Source organism: Hippichthys cyanospilos, chromosome 13, assembly GCF_059441005.1.
Source record: "Hippichthys cyanospilos isolate Australia breed blue-spotted pipefish chromosome 13, RoL_Hcya_1.0, whole genome shotgun sequence".
Lineage (NCBI taxonomy): Eukaryota > Metazoa > Chordata > Actinopteri > Syngnathiformes > Syngnathidae > Hippichthys > Hippichthys cyanospilos.
Window position 1 is genome coordinate 6,061,623 of NC_142381.1, and position 17,616 is coordinate 6,079,238.

General features: G+C 39.1%; 1 protein-coding gene across 1 annotated transcript; it reads left to right on the plus strand.

Annotated features, from left to right (window-relative positions):
- The first annotated feature begins 1,100 nt into the window (after window positions 1–1,100).
- LOC148413615 (matrix-remodeling-associated protein 5) lies at window positions 1,101–15,636 on the plus strand. The gene is made up of 16 exons (XM_088432301.1): window positions 1,101–1,199; window positions 1,387–1,523; window positions 4,445–4,574; window positions 4,920–5,158; window positions 5,404–5,555; window positions 5,862–8,720; window positions 8,862–9,094; window positions 9,573–9,846; window positions 9,920–10,063; window positions 10,264–10,782; window positions 10,880–11,051; window positions 11,357–11,617; window positions 11,746–11,872; window positions 12,026–12,106; window positions 12,352–13,498; window positions 13,592–15,636. The coding sequence occupies exons 1-16, from the start codon at window positions 1,113–1,115 to the stop codon at window positions 14,143–14,145; spliced, it is 7,116 nt and encodes a 2,371-aa protein (XP_088288427.1). The 5' UTR covers window positions 1,101–1,112; the 3' UTR covers window positions 14,146–15,636.
- The last annotated feature ends 1,980 nt before the right edge of the window (window positions 15,637–17,616 follow it).

Below are 17,616 nucleotides of genomic sequence, written 5' to 3' on the forward strand. Positions count from 1 at the left end.
TTCCCCAAGGTCACCCTTAGTTGCCTAGAATAAAACCCTTTAAGAGAGCATGTTCAGCTCAGTCCGTAAATTCATCTGCACCCTGTGCGGCCGGGTTAACTGCTACCAGGAAGTACAAGGTTGGAGTGGTTGCATTACACAGGAATGTAAATGTTTCAGTGTCAATAATCATGTGGGTCATTTACAGTATAAAGCATTTCTATTGACAGATATATTCACAGATAGATTGTTAAGTAAGAATAGTCACATTTTAAACATTGTCAGGATCATAATAGAATGACTGTTAGGGTGTGTTTGTGCTCACCCTTTCCCCTTTTTACTTCAATGTTACCCTTTTTCAGATCGCATTTTGTCCTCTCTATACTCTGGCAACATTTCTGTTTTTTTTTGTCTTCCATTACTTCTGTCCTCTCCCACTGTCTCCAGAGGAACTGGTAAAGTCATTAATGAGGAGGACCACATAGATATGTAGCTTTGACCCAGAGAGACAATTTCAGACCGCTTTATAGTGGGGGTAAATTGGGTTTTTATTGCTCTTTTAAGTCATGGTACCATCAAATGGTACCGGAATCCATTCGAGGTGAGGGTGAAGCTGACGAGACACTAATGACGAGGCGATGGGGGACTATAGCCCTGACACAAATATGTGTGACCCCAGTTAAGCTCCCCTATATAGGTTGAAAAGAATTTGCAAAAAAAAATTGGACTTGATTTTTCTTTGTTTAGCACAACGTCCCAAATTCATCGGAATTTGATGAGGAGTTGTGGAATTAGTTGACAAAATTATGTGGATGAATGCTAAGCACTTAGAGGAGCGAGTTTGTTTTGATAACTGAAGATTTTCCTATATGAAATGCAGTACACACATCCAATTTTCACAATTTTCTAAACAGTTTACTCTCTTCAGACTCTCTACTTGAAAGTTGGTCAAGTGAATCACTACTTTCTGTTCGCTGCTGTCTACCTACAGTACCTTGAAACAAATGTTTGTGTTTCGTATATGCATGCATCAGGTATCAGGTTACCTCTGCCTATTTAAATATGGTGCTAATCTGTATATTTCTCACTTTCTACAGATTCATTAATTGCGTGGAATCCTCAGTGATCCAGTTATGGCATTGTTGTGGAGCACTAAAATCGTCCTCAGGCCATCGGCAGTGTGCTTTTCCGTTCTCTTCTCATCATTCCTATGGCTAATGGTAAATACTGTGTTTAACTACTGCTTCAAGTTTTACCTCATGTCTAATTAGGATTAGCTATCAGTCACTGTTACTGCAAATGTATATACGACATGCAGCCCTCAAGATGTTGAGTTAAATCCTATTATTTAACTTTCTCTCTGTATACTCTTTGACCATCTGTGCTTCCACGCTTCTCTTATTGCAGATCTTCCCTGCACATGCTGCACCTTCCTGTCCGCGGAGTTGTAGCTGTCCAAGTGTTAAAGATGTTCACTGCACGTTCAGACATCTGACAGCTGTACCCAAAATGTTTCCCAAGGACACAGAGAGACTCAACTTGGGGTAAGACTTGGCCACATTTAAAAATTGCATTTCTGGAAAAACTGTTACTCTAGTTGGGGTATCCCTTACCATGCTGCAGGAAATACTTGGGAATATATAGAGAGCTATGTCAAAGAAAGTATCTGTCCATTAAGTTGTTTAATTTACACCTTGCTTTATATAAATCTAAAAACGTTGTGCATCCTAGTCTCAACATGAATGATCTTGAAATATTGCCGTTCGTCTAACCTCTTTTAAGATCCCCACAACTGTAATAATCAGGAAAATAGCCAACCCGTAACCCATTGTGCATTTAATATGACAATGTGAAAGCCAGGAGCTAAGGTTTCAGCACCAGCATGTGGTCGCAAAAAGACTCTGAAGTGGGGCAAAGCTCCTAATAAGTTCCATGTGGGTCTTTGCATAATGGATGAAGCTTTCAGCTCAGTGGTCTAATACAATAGATAAAGAACACAGTTACAGTTTGGGGTTTAACACTGCAGTCTCACCATAGGCTATTAACGGTGTATTTGTTTGCATCAGTTTTATAGTGTGTAGATAAAAGTTCTATTATTGTTAGCAGAAAAGTAATTTTCACAGGAGGCTCCAGCGAGAATTCAAGCACTCATGTGCTTCCCTTTGTGTAAGAGAGATCCACAGCACTCCAGATGATTTCTGCATTCACAAAATCATGAATATGGACAGGCCAATCTTGTGTTCAGCAGAGCAAAGTGTAACGTTGGGTAAGACATGGTCAGAATGATCAATAATCAAATTCAGACACACCGCTACTCAATCTTTGTCAACGGTATTGGACATTCTCCATATTGCAATTACTCACGACTTGGCCCAGCTGTCCGTAGTGGAAGCATGACATTCTCATGGAAAGTTAGGTTCTCTCCAGTTCAAAGAACACAATGGTTCATTAACACCTAGGGTTTTGTATATTCAGCCATAGCAACGGTATCAAAATCATGGTGAAACACATTGGTCATTAGATAGATTGAAAATATGAGGTTAAAACCATGAAATAACGTTGGACGTTTGGGAAAACATAATCAGGGCAGAAAGGTGGTTGATAACTTTTCAAGGCAGCATTTGATCGGGCTCAGACTTTCAATAGACATGACCAGTACCAGTACTTCTACTGCAGGTGTTATAAGTAAGGAAATAACATATTAACAAAAAAGATAAATTAGCTTATGTAATATCATATAGCTCTTGGATTCACACTGAAGCAATGCTAAAGGTTAAATTGAATCATCTAACAGTGACTGACTCTCACTACAAGGAAGTGTTTAATGGTAAATGTATTTTATTCATGTGCTGCATGTGTGTTTACATGGTGCAGAGTACAATCGTACAGGACCTCTTGAGCACATCAGCAGACCAGACATCTGGAGGGGGACCAGACCTTCAGGGAACTGACATAATCCACTTTCACAACACCAGACCACCCACTTACCCATAGTTCAAGTCATATTCTGTGGGTTTTATTTACATTTTGGGCCTGTTTTGTTTAGTTTTATTATAGTCTGACTTTGTTGTGGAAATACACTAATAAATAAATGCAGCTCTCAATATTTACAGTATCTTGTCAGTGAATAATGCTGAGGATCATATGGAGAACTACCATATTAAGAATAGAACATGGCAAAACAAGTTACTATCCAGTGTGTCAACTTTATTAGACCGAGTCTACACATGAATTGAAATTATTAATTAACTAACTATTTTATAGATTGTCTTCAGTGACAATCACAGGATGGTGTGATCACATAAGACATTGCCATAATATACTGTATGGTCATGGTGTTGCTGCCCATTGTGTGAAGGAAAACCAAAGTTATTTAGTTTTGGAAAAGTCACGCTTGTCTTTCTATAACAGAGCAGGTCACATTTGTCAGATTACAGATCATTACAGTAGGGTTAGGGTTAGGTGTTAGGGTTAGGGTTAGGGTTAATAATACAAATAATACTGCACTTACCTTTAACAAAATGGTCATTTCACACACATACTTGTTCAACCAATTGCTGCACTTGTGATCAGCGCATGTGCGTACCATTGTGAAATAGTTAATGAAAAAAATGAATGAGTGAATCAGATTTTCCATTTGACCGCAGGTTGACTGGCCTGGTTCTGTGATGGCATGTGAATATTATCTATACACTTTACTTAGGGTTCTTTTCCCCAATGTCATTGATGTTGGTAAAGATGACAAAAAGACTGTCTCCTTACAGGATTGATTCCATTTATTGATTCCTTTGACTATGGGCTTAGGTTAACTACAATAATCTTACTGTCATAGAAATAAACTGAATTCTGGAAGACTTGGCTATACTGCTGTTAATAGAAAGTCCCTCTTTTTTTTTTTTTTTTTACCGTTAAGTTAAGTTAATAATCTATAATCTATTTGACGCAGGCATCTGCTGTTATGTGCTGTATTTGGCATCTGACTGACCCTTGGAAAGATAAACTTATTGTAATGTGCTGAAAGCTGTTGAATACATGGCGAGTTTTTCAATAGCTCTTTGTATTTTAACTACGGCTATGAATATGTGCCAAAGCTCTATTCACACATGCTCCTGCTGCTTTACAGAATGTTACCACCACTAACACGAAGCAGAATGAGCCAAAATCCATGACTACAGAAATGGCTTTCACTTACTCTGTATTGTGGTAAACATTTTTAGTAGGGATTACCAATTGGCAGCCTTCAGGCAACATGCAGACCATACTCGGAGTTCTCCTCTGTTAATTTCTGAAAACACACCCACTGTTTACTATAGGTGAGCAGTCTTAAGTTGTAATAATCATCACAACATGGCAGGCAGCATTACAGGAGTTGGGAACAATGAAACACATGGATGTAAATGAGATCACCTACTGCCATCATCCTGGTATCATGTAAACATTTATGTTTCTGCTCTCTTGCTTGCAGATATAATAGCTTAACAGAGGTGCAGGCATCAGAATTCAGGTCACTACGGAAACTGGAAATGCTCTTGATGCATGGTAACGACATACGGACAGTCCACCCTGGAGCTTTTTACAGCTTACGATCACTACAGGTATGTGAGTGTGTTACACTATTGTTTTACATATTTTAGTGAGGAAGAAACTAGAAATAACCGATCAGAAACTGGACTAAAATTATTTGTATCAATTATTTACCCACAATCAATCTTATGAGGCGGTCTGACAAGCATATATACATTTTTTTCTTCTTCCTGTCAACACTTCGTGGCTGCATGGTCAAGAAAAATGAAAATGTCAGGCATACATCTTCACCAATAAAAGTTCAAAGTGTGCTTGTTTTTATTTATTTATTTACAGCTAGCTTTGTAGCTAGACAATTACTCTGTTAACTTCCCTTTTAGGTCACATGGATTCTGTATTTTTTTTTTTTTTTTTAGATATTGAAACTGAGTTATAACAAGCTAACAACCGTTAAACCTGCACTGTTCGAGGGTCTGGTGGGTCTGGTACGTCTGCATCTGGATCACAATCTCATCAGCTTTATCGAGCCATATTCTTTTTCGGGTTTGACTTCCCTCAAACTACTACAATTGGAGGGTAATCTTCTCAAAGAGATCCATCCTCATACCTTCATTACAGTGTCCCTACTAGGGAACTTTTGGACGTCTGGACTTAGGTAAGTAAAAAAAAAAAGCCTGACCTTTGAGCTGTTTTCAAAGTTTTGATGTAAAGACGGATGAAAATTAAATAATAGATATTATCACTTTAGTGGCACACAGTAATACTTACAGTTTACATATAAATTGTATCAACAAACAAACTTGTGGTAGTTTTTGGTATGGCCACTTTAAATATTCATGATTATTAAAGATCTTTCCTGATCATAGCACTTTCCACTGTTTTTTTTTTTTTTTCCTCAAGACACTTACACCTTTCAGATAATTTGTTGGAACAGATCCATCCAGCTATACTGAATACATCTCCCAGACTAGAAATTCTCTCTCTTCATGGTAACCCTTGGACCTGTGATTGTCAACTTCACTGGCTGGTACAGTGGAGCTCTACACATGAAGGTATCATATATAAGATCTTCATGATGCCCATTGAAATTTTCCAATCTGCAAAATGAGCACAAAACAAACACAAAACATACATTTAATAGAGAGCTATAGCTATGATAAATATTTTATCTAAGAATACTGTTTGAAGTTTTATCTGGCTATCACTTTTGCACCCATGTGACAAACAATAAATATGTGTTTCAGCATGTTAGTCTCTCAATGACCACTGTTGCATCGTTCCCTTCTCTCATCCTCCTAATATTTATCAATTGTTCATAGTTAAGAAAGTTGATTGCTCTGTCCTTTTCTTATTTCCAGGAGTTATAAAATGTAAAAAGGAACGTGAGACAAGCACAACAGAGGTTTGTCCTCAGTGTTTCTCTCCTCAACCCCTGAATGGGACCATATTGCTTGGATTAAGTGAAGATCAGCTCACCTGTGAAAGACCAACTGTTCGTTCTTTCCTCAAACTGCGGGACAACCCTGTGTGGTCTGAATCTGACACAGAGCCCGACCTCCCATATACTCGGGACTTTGAAAAGCCCTTAGGCCACCTTAGCTTTGTTCTCTCAGATAGCCATGGAAATAATGCTCATGTGGACTGTGATATGCGTCACCCAGGAGACAGTTCTCATATCAACTGGACAGTGAGTCCACGTTCACTTCAAGGACTTTCTGTCAATGTATCTTTCGCAACGATCCTGGAGTGTGAGATCGATAGAGAAAAATTACAAAATCTATGGCAACTGGTCGCGTATTACTATGAAAGTCCTGCTATCCTTGAAAGAGGTCAAGAAAGAGTTAACACCAGCAGAGCTACCTTTCAATATTCCCAAATTGCAAATGATAATTCCCCTTATTTCACAGACTTAAAGGGTTATTTGGTTGCAGAACCAGAATGGCTGCTTCAACACAGAGTCACGTTAAAGCTTAATAGACAACAAACAACAACTAAGAAACTGGTTTTGGATTTTACAACCACGGTTAACAAAATATTTAACAACCACAGAGGGCAGCAGGATGATAATGACCTTTTTTCCTCTTGGGCAATGATTCAACGTGGTAATACATGGCGGGTCAATACTGCTCTTGAAGGGTCAAAGGTTTATTTAAAGTGCAGTGTTGTCACTTCAGAGCAGCAAGTGAAAGTGACGTGGATGCTACCAGATTTGTCTGTCGTGGAGGGTTTGACTGAAAAAATGCAAATTGATGACAAAGGGGATCTTGTGATCATGAATGCATCACAATCGGACTCTGGTCTCTATCACTGTATGATCAGAACAAAAGCAGGTGTAGATTTGATGTCCTTGAGGCTTACTGTTAAAGAACGATTATCAAGCCCTACCGCTTTCAATGGCCAGAAAATTATAGTTGGAAAGGGAGATTCAATCTCCCTCCCATGTGAGGTGACATCAACACAACCAAGTCAAACCGTATGGTTCATACCCACAAACAAAGTACTGCTTCCCACACAAAAAATGAGAAATGCAGTAGTGATGGAAAATGGTACATTGGTGGTGAGGAAGATAATGGAAGAAGATTCAGGGGAATACAGTTGTTTGGCCTCAAATCTCTATGGTGTTGACATGCTGTCACACATGGTGGAAGTGACAGGGGGAAAGGTCTCTTATAACGCCGAAGAACAGACAAAAACAGAGCAGCAAAATTTCAACACTGACATGGAAGAGGGTTCAGCAGAAGTTTATCAAGAAACCATACACTCTTTTACCACACAGGTTCCTACAGTAGAGCACACGCAAAGGAATCCAGGTTTGTTCTCAAACAAAACCCCAAAGAAAGAGTCTAAACGAAAACCAACCATTGTTGTAAAGACATTGGATCCAAATTACTGGGCACAGGTTTTGGCTAAAGCCAATGCTTATTTACCTATTGCACAGGCCACAGAGTTGACGTTACCAGATTCTACCACTGTGATTGTCCCAGTCAGTTTGTCCAATCCTCCAACTACTATTTCTTCCTATACGGAGCCAACAGCAAAAGAAACATCATCCCAAAGTTCACAGTTTCTATTTGTCAGAAGTACAGAGCCGTCCCTTCAGCATGTCAGTTGGATTACAGAAAAAAACAGTGGTGTAACTTCAACCGTCAGAACCCAAAGTGAAAAATCAGAAAACCGTAAATATGGTTTAGACAACAGGAAATTTGTTCCTGGTCGCTCGAACCGAAGAAGGCCACCTTTTAGACGGAGAAAACCACCTCTGAGAAGAATTCATCCTGACCTCAAATCAGTTCTCCATTCATCAATCATGCTCAAATCTACAGTTCCTCCAACAATAGCCACAATTATGGCTACCACCACAGCCATCACTATGTCTCCTTGGACAAGACCTGAACAAACTATTGGCACTGCTGCTTATTATCAGAGAGAGAAAGTTGGAAGTAACGAGCATAGTGGAAGCACGAATGAAAGAAAAGAATCAAACTCTGAAACACATCATACCCTTCAGGACCTTGAAAGCAGCCATACTGATTTACAGTCAGTTAAAGAAACAAAAGCCAAATTCGAGATTTCTTCAGACATAGATGTTTATCCTTATCCAAATATAACTATTGTTCCAAACAAAGGAGTCCGTTCCTTTTCAACCAAAATGACTCCTGTACAAATGGAGCAAGAGATCTCAAATAAAAAAATACCAGGAGGGAACAGGATGGATATGATGGAAGGAAAAGATGAGTTGGAGAGAAGGTTATTGAAAAACATTAGAAGACAAGAAACCCAATCAATGAACACAGAGCTTGAGATAGTGAGAGAAGAATCTAAAAATGAGTTGGTCACACAGAGCTACAATATGCCTCATGAGATACTTTCAACATTCCAAACCTCAAAACCAAATAATCAACCTTTGCCAGAACAGGTCAACATCTACAACAAAAACGAAGACGAGGATAAAGCAGGAGAAAATCCTGAAAACCCTTATTTTCCTTCCTCTCCCATTCACCCATGGCTGCAACGACACAATCAAGGAAAAGAGCAACCAACCTCTGCTCAAGTGTCACAAATACATCAAGAAAGAACTCCAGATAAGTCGGCTGATGTGAATCTCAGCAGGCCACTGCATCCTCACATTGCCCCAACCTCCAACTGGCCTTCAAACCATCATCATTTCCCAATCTTTCCTTGGCAGAAGCGAGGGTCATTCGCACCTCCCAAGCAAGGTAGGTAAATATTGTATGTTATGTCTAAAAATAAAGTAAGTAGTTTATTGTAAGTCAACTCTTCTTAACTGACCCTAAAATATTATATTATTTTGGATTTGGTTGTATGTTTTGATCACAGGCGTTTGCCTTCTCTTCCAGGTACTCTGCCAGATATTTTGCCCACAAATGAAACATGGTTTTCCCCTCATGGAAGGGCTCAAAGCCCAGTTGGAACCAAAACACCACAGATCACAACTAGAACAGTGAAACCCTCAACCAACATTCTGGAACCTACAAAGATTAATTCTTCACGTATAAATGATCCGTTTGATGTCAGGACTCAAGTGAGAGATCAACTGTTTTTATCAAAGCTGAGGAACAGATACAGACAGGTAAATCTGTGGTGGTTTGTAGGTGTAAAAACATTCTGTTAGTCTAGTCCACGTGTCAAAATCCGGTCCCCGAGGGCCATAGTTCTTCGTGTTTTCCATATTCCTCTCCCTGGAACACCTGATTGAAATGATAAACCCATCAGCCAGCTCCACAAATTATCCCAGTCATTTGAACCAGGTGTGTTTGAAAGGGAAGCACTGAAAACATGCAAGATTGGACTGGACTTGAGGACTGGACATTGACATCTATGGTCTAGTCCCGTACACACAGTAAGGCTCTTGGTAGAGGTCTTATTTAATCAGTACCATTCTACTTAGCTACGTATGTATATGTTTTGATTTAGCTTTGCTGCAACAACAAATATAATGGTGGAATTTTGCACAGTCAATATAATTGCTAATGGTGCTTTTGATGAAGCATAGTCAGGTAGAAATGAGTTTGTACTAATTGTCCATATACTGTACATTTTTTTTTCAGGCATATATTGATCGTCTATCCCAGCTAGGAAAGATGGTGACACTCAAACCTCGCACAAACTACAACAATCGTCAAAACCCAACTCAACCTAGTGTCATAACTCTTACCAGACCTTCCCTCCTTAGATTACTAGTACCAACTCCCCCCTCTACCCAAAGACCTACAAACTTTGTTAAACCAACAGAATCCGCCTTCTCTGGTTTTAATATAATCCCTCACACTCTCTATCCTACCATTTCAGGATTACAGCACGGTGTTCAGTCGCATATTCGAGGTATGCAAGAAAAATTGCAAAATGTTACATTGAAAGATGTATCAAGTATTTTAATTTGAAATGATGCTGTTAGGAGCTGGTGCCAGTGGTGCCAAACCTCGTATCACTACCGTGAACAAAGCGAGTGTGTCAGTCCTGGCAGAGGATGATGTTGTTCTACATTGTAAAGCAACAGCAAATCCTGAACCAATCATCTCATGGACGAAAGTATCCACAGGTAAAAGGTTAAAATAATAATGGAATGAGTTCGGCAACGTGACTGGAAGCCATTTGCAATCTTTGGAATTTGAGAATTTGGGTTCACTTAAGCAGTTGAATGCAAGATTTTTTGCAACTTAACATGATCATAAACATTGGATTTGTCTACATGTGGTTGATTCATTCTTTGACTGATTCTTTCTTTGCTTTCCCTTCAAGGTGCCACCATTCCAGCAAACACCAAGCACGGATCCCGGTTTGAAGTCTTCAAAAATGGAACTTTTGTGATTAAAACAGTCCAGCTTCAGGATAGAGGCCAGTATCTTTGCACTGCCCAGAATAGTTTTGGATCAGATCGTATGGTTATTACCTTAGCGGTTCGGACTGAAGCTCCTAAGATTCAACCTCCCAGGTCAACAGAAATCGCAAACTATTTAGGGAAAGGTGTAATGCTTGACTGTCTTGCTTCTGGAAGACCCCCAGCTCAAATTTCCTGGATTCTACCCGATGGAACGTTTGTTCGAGAAATTGGGACCGTTCATACTCCAATCTCTCCAATGTCCCTGCTTGAGAATGGGACGCTGCAAATGCAGTCAACCAATTTCTCCAGTAAAGGAGACTATAAATGCATTGCAAGTAACGCAGCTGGTGCAGATACAGTCACTTATCATCTGCATGTTGCAGCTTTGCCTCCAAGCATTAGTGAAGGTGCAAGTGACACTGTGATCATCCCGACAGGTATTTCACACAATCAATGTCCATAAACCATACACCTTGTAGCTTGATGAGTAAAGAGACTGTCAATGCAATTTATCAACTAATTACATTCACCCAGGGAGGGACGTATATGTGCATTGCTCCATGAAGGGAGAACCTTTGCCCTCTTTGAAGTGGACACTTCCATCAGGGATCCATGTTAAGCCATCGCAATTCCTGGGTCACAAGCTCTTTGTCTTTCCCAATGGGACACTATATTTCAAGAACATTTCACCAACTGATGCAGGGAGGTAGGAGATTTATATACTGTACACATATTTCTAAATATTCCAATGTATGCACTTGTTGTAATATTAGTTTCATGCAGGCATTGTATTGTGAGCAAGTTATCAATAATAAAAATAGGAATTCAAATTAGAAGCATATCCTGTAAAGTTTGTCAGATTTTTTGTGAAATTGTATATGACTACACAGTGGTCAAGTTTAGACGATTCTATGTTTACTATGGATTTTATGAAATGTTGATGGTTATTTTGTAGACTACAAATATACTATTTAAAAGTAAAATTTCAGTTGTTCACTGTCCTTCAAACAGGTACGAGTGCTTAGCCACAAACACGGTTGGCATTGCGAAAAGAACCGTCCATCTTGAAGTGCGTCAAGACTCCTCCTCGCATTTCCGTCATCCACCTCTTCCTTTCCCTTCTACTCATCATCATGCAGTGCCATCCCGTCACCACTCAGTCTCAGCTATGTATGGTTCTGCTGTCTACTTACACTGTCCAGAGTCAAGCGGATCCCCAAGAGGGACCATCTGGCAGCTGCCTTCTAAAACCATCATGGAGCATCACAACAGGTTACAGAAATGCTCACTGGAAAACTTGATAAATCAATGCAATAGTGTTGAAATGATAACAAATTTAGTTATTAGACTTAGATACATTATTATATTTTGAGTAATTTCTCCTCTTGATTTTTCTCTAGCCCGGAGAGACCCATTAAAGTTTTCCGAAATGGGACTCTGAGGATACTTCAGCTAACAGAGCTGGATGGTGGAAATTATCTGTGCTTCTTTCAGCGACCGAATGGAGAGGACATGGAGGTCATTCGGGTATGAAAAGGCCAGATCACTTTAAAGGGCTGTATATTTATGGATAATTACTTGGTGTCTACATGTTCTCTCAACAAACACACATGCAACAGCAGTAGACAATGAAGAAAAATGTCATCTCCTTCTTTTATTTATGACATATTTTTGTATTAGGTGGATGTCTTGATGACCCCGCCGAGGATCGAACATGTGAGAACAACACAACAGAGAGTCAACCTTGGCGAAAAAGTTCAGGTATCTATGTTTAACATGTGGAATGATTCAGGAATTGACATGATCAGGATTTTCGGGGCCAATCACGATCATAAAACAACTGATAATTGCTCACCAATTTAATCACAATACAACTAAAATACATAGATAATATTTATCAAAGAAAATATTGTTGCCATGTTTTTAAACAACCAAAACGAAATGACCTCTGTAAGACATTCAAAAACTGGCCTGACATTAAATATTTGTGTTTGGATCTTTCTTAGGTGGACTGCGTTGCAACAGGTCTCCCAGATCCAGAAGTCTCTTGGAGCCTACCAGATGGAACACTTATCAACAACGCCCTTCAGTCTGATGACAGTGGCTTTCGCAGCCACCGCTATGTTATTTTTGGCAACGGAACATTACTTCTTCAGCAGATGGACAAAAAAGATGAGGGTGATTACACATGTTTTGCCAAGAATAAACTGGGTAAAGATGAAAGAAAAGTTAGTGTCAAAGTTGGCCCGAACACCCCAAGAATTAGTTTCAAATTTCTGCCGCTGGTCACAGTAAAATATGAAGAATTAGCTCAATTGAGCTGTGAAGCTACTGGTGAACCTACACCCCAAATTTTTTGGATCTCGCCACAAAATGAAGTGATTCCAATATCGTCGGACAAATTTGAGATAGCGGCAAACGGCACGTTATTCATTAAAAAAGTAACACTGGCCGATGAAGGGAAATATGCTTGTGTGGCACGAAATTCTGCCGGTGATGATATTAAAAATGTCATTCTTGAAGTTGAATCCAGAGAACCCTTTATCAATGGCAACAAAGGGAAGAATGTTAAAAAGATTGTAGGCATTTCTTATCAAACTGTACTGTTAGATTGCAAGGTTGAAGGGAAACCTGAGCCAAAGGTTTGGTGGCTTACACCTTATGGCCAAACACTCCAACTCTCCTACCTTAGTGGTCGCTTCCAAGTCCATCAAAATGGGAGTTTGGAAGTGAGAGGAGTGAGAAAAACAGATGAAGGGAGATACATATGTCTGGCTAAAAACAGCCTAGGTGAAGCATCACTTTTAATTGAGCTGGATGTGGCACCGATAGCAGAAAAACCAAGTTTTGCTGTTCCTAATATTGAATTCATATCAATAAAACAAGATGGTGGGGAGTTAAACCTGCAGTGCACTGCCCGTGGAAAACCAAAGCCAGAATATGTATGGGTGCTACCGAATGGGACAATGCTAATGCCTGGTGTTAGACTACAACGCTTCACCCACCACCATAGTAACGGAACTCTGTGGATCTCTCAGCTGGCTGCAAGCGATAAAGGAGTTTACAGGTGTCTAGCAAAGAATGTGGCAGGTCAAGCAGAGAAGCGTTATGCACTGGAAGCAGGAAGGAAGCCCGTCATCAGGGGATCAACAAGTACAGTTTCTTTTTCACTTTTCATTCATTATCTTCTTCCAAATGATCCAAATCTTCTTGTAGTACTGATTTTTGTTTTTATTCATATCCCAGGTGGAATAAAGATCACCTATGGCCAAACTCTCAACTTGCATTGTACTGTGGATGGCTGGCCGCAAGCATCGATCACCTGGACCCTACCCAATGGCTTCACTTTGGATAAACCTCAGTCTTTTGGTCGAGTGACATTTCACGCCAATGGGACACTGCAGATGAGACAGATTGCTACATTTGACAAAGGCACATACATCTGCAAAGCCTCCAACACTTTTGGAACTTCGACATTGTCGTACCCTATCACAGTAATGGTTCATCCACCACGCATCACCAGCACGCTGCCCTCCATCACAAGGGTGAACAGGGGATCACCTGTTAGATTAAATTGCGTCGCTACAGGTGTACCCAAGCCGGAAATCTCCTGGACTCTACCTGGCCGTACCACGCTGGTTCCACATCACCGCTACATAGTTCAAGGAGGGATTCACATGACAGAGGAGGGTAGCCTGGTCATACAGAATCCAGTGCTCATGAACTCTGGTATCTACAAATGCAATGCTAAAAATGCTCTTGGAACAGATTTTAAATCAACATACCTACAAGTGATCTGAAGGACATGTTGACACGAATCCAATTTCAGAAGCAAATTTGTTAAGAAACACTCCAAATATTCAAAGCTGCATGAGGAGTGGTCCATTAGGAAGAAAGCGGTATCGAATATACAACGATGAGGATGCCCTAGAGATAAGCCACTGTAACTGGAGGCAGCTTCATACTTATTATTTTTTTCCTTGAGTCATTATGGCTTTGTACACACTAACTCTAGCACTAACACACCTTCACATGATCACAGATGCTGGTTTTTGAACATTGAGTTGATAACAATCCTGACAGTTGTTTTCCACTTTGGCCCGCAGGACACCACGTCCATAAACATTTTGAAATGTTGACTTGTCAGACCACACCTAAGTTGTTCATTTTGTGACTGTTCATATCAGATGAGCTCAGGACCACTAAAGCTGGATATATGGCTTTTGCTTTGCATGATAGAGTTTTAATTTGCATTTGTAGATGTAGAACAAAAATGTTAACAGGGTTTTTTTTTGATGTGTTCCTGAGCCCACATTAATGGCACGGTGACGTTTTGTAATGCAGTGCTGCTAGAAAGATCAAAGGTCAATGCAATTAATTTTGCTTTTCGGTGTTGTTGCTTACATACCAATATATCTCAAGATTCTCCAAAATGTCTTGGTATTAGAGATAATAAATGATGGAATCCCTAACTTCCGTGGCTTTGTATGTTGAGAAACACTAACTGTTGGAATGTTTACTCAAATGTTGCAGACATGAAATTTTAAATGAGACTCTACTGAAAAAAAAGAGAATAATGTATGTACATTAAACACTATGTATTTGATGTGTGTTCAAACGCGTTACGGATAAGGATTTGTAAATCATTGTAATGTCTTTTTATTTACAGTTTACATGGTGCACCAACTTCAATGGAATTGGGGACTGCATATGCTATCTGATGACTTTGTTTCAAATTACGGCATGAAGATGAAAACTGCCACTTCTCGTAAATTCTATTAAACGTGTTTGAAGATGAATTCGTGCTACGCAGAAAGAGCCTTCTAATTTTGGCACTTATCTCATTCGCAGGCTGTGGGATAAAGTAGACCATGCCCCCAACCATTATTTAGGATACTTTGTTGTTTTGTTGTGTTACTTTACTTTTCATAACAGAAATTCAGACAAATTTGCAGTTTCAAACCTCCTAAATATTTGCTGGTGAATGATGCATGCAGATACCTGCTGATGGTCCTAAGTATTCTAGAGCAGTACGTCTTATCTACTCCTTTAGCACCACTTAGAGGTTAATGTATGTCATTCAACCAAAAATATTTTTCCTCATTTATCTAAGTCAATATATTTGTGAAATAATCACAACCATTTACTTCATTTTTATACTGTACAAGTAAGAAAAAATACCCCATCAACAAAACCCGTGTCAATTGATTTTTTTTTTTATCATGCTAAAAAAAAACATTTAAATGATTAGGGATTTTAAATTGTATTTGGCTGAAGTTATAAAAGAAAAAAACTCAACTTACAACTTTATATCGTTTGGTGTGTGTTTGTGTGTGTTTAACTATTCTAGTTGTGCTGATTTCACTGGAAATTGGTGAAAATACATTTCGCCACAATTGTGTCCACATTTATTTGCCATTTACCACTATGATTCTTACTGTTTTCAATACGAAAGCTGAATGAATCAAAGTGATGCGTTGTATACAAATGTGTGTTCAATTTGACTTTTCACTAGAATGTGAATGTCTCTCTGTCTCCCTTCCAGACAAATAATTCTTTGAGCATGGAAGAAGGGAGCTTTGTCAGGAAAAAAATGTTAGGACTGTTCTTCACAGCTTGTGTGAGTGTTTGCTGCGTGCATTTGTGTGTTACAGGCAGATTATGTTGGTCGCTTTGAGAAAGAAAGGGTCTGTCAAAAGAGATTGTGTCTGTCTAAGGGATTGTTCACAGAACGTGTGTGTGCCCTTGCGTTTTTCACAGGGTAGGGAGCAAATATTGGATTTTACTGTCTTTATAGGAACCTCTTGCAACAATTTTGGTGGACCCCACAAGTTCAAAGCTCTTTTTGAGGGTCAGGACTTGCTTTTAGAGTAGATGTTTGAATTGGATTTTGGATGTGGTTAGGGGCTAGGAAATGCATTTGTCAATTGGGTGCCCCCACTATGATAGAAAATGCCCTTGGGTGAGTGTGTATGTGTGGTGTGTGCATGACAAAGACAGTGCCATCTTAACAAAAAAAGGACAGTAATCTGCAGTGTGTGTATGGTATTAAATCCAAGTGTCAGAATTAAAGCAAAGCGGCTTAAATGTCTGGTGACATTTTTTTTAGGCCTACTTTTTTGTAACTGCTCAGTGGCACAGATTTTCTGTCTTTTACTGATACTGCATTTGGTTTCAGATTCATTACAAATCCTATACATTTTTTTTTAAAGTTATTCATAACATTGAGGGTTTAATTGGATCGCCTGTAAATTAGCTTTTTCTAAGTCATCATCAAATCAGTAGCCTAATGATAAAATCTCACATATAAATAATATGCATTGGTAATTATCTTTCATATTTCATACCTAATTAGAATTTTTTTTTACAAAATAAAAGGTTGAATAAAGGCTTACTAATGCAGTCTCTGTTTCTTGTTGGCTTTTGGAGGTGGAGGCTGGTAATTTATTGTTACCGTCCTAAGTATATCTGAAAACAATATTTTTAACATAATCTAAGAACATGTACTGTTCGGTTTTCATAAAGTATTTTCTCACTGGAGAGTATTGAATTGGAAACCAGTATGTATTAATCAGGTCTGGAATCTGACAACGCAGCAATCCTGTGCATTAAGGCCATGTTACCTTCATGGAATGTGATGATATGCAGATAATCAGATCACATGATTAGTGTGGGAACTCATTTTGCACTTTCAAAGACTTTTTTTTTAAATACTTGGCTAAACAGTTAAAAATGCATCGTTAATAATTCAGTTGCCTGGCTCGCATTACATGATTGATTTGATTTTACTCAAGTGCGGTGCACACATGGCAACTGTCGACAACATCCCCACACAGTGAATACATGTAATAAGAAAAGGAAAAAATGGAAACTGTTATTGGTATGAGCAGTTCTGCACCAGTGTCCAGAAATTAAAATGCTTGACGTGCAGGGGCGGATAATGACATTTTTCACTGGGGAGGCCATGGTGACACAACACCTCAGTGATTTGTATCTAAGATACTGTTGTAGTTTGCGTCAATTCTATATTTATTCTTTAAATATTAAGATAATATAAATAACTTGGGGTAGACTATAAAGTTTTTTGCTTCCTGGGGAAAATGACAACAAAGAACAGATATTTTCACCTAAGTGTTGAGGTGCTGTGGGCACTATGGAGCTTCTTAATATCTTTGTAAATGTTCTAAAAACACGATTTGGGATATTTTAGCGTTTGTGCAGGCTGAACGATCTCGTTTGCTAATGCATGTGTTCCTAATGAAGTGATGAAG

What these genes read in the sequence shown, in the direction of transcription:
- LOC148413615 (XM_088432301.1), top strand. Translation starts at nt 1,113, where the DNA reads ATGGCATTGTTGTGGAGCACTAAAATCGTCCTCAGGCCATCGGCAGTG. An exon ending in GTGGAGCTCTACACATGAAG is followed by an intron (nt 5,556 to 5,861) that starts GTATCATATATA and finishes TCTTATTTCCAG; the next exon opens with GAGTTATAAAATGTAAAAAG. An exon ending in ACCTTGGCGAAAAAGTTCAG is followed by an intron (nt 12,107 to 12,351) that starts GTATCTATGTTT and finishes GATCTTTCTTAG; the next exon opens with GTGGACTGCGTTGCAACAGG.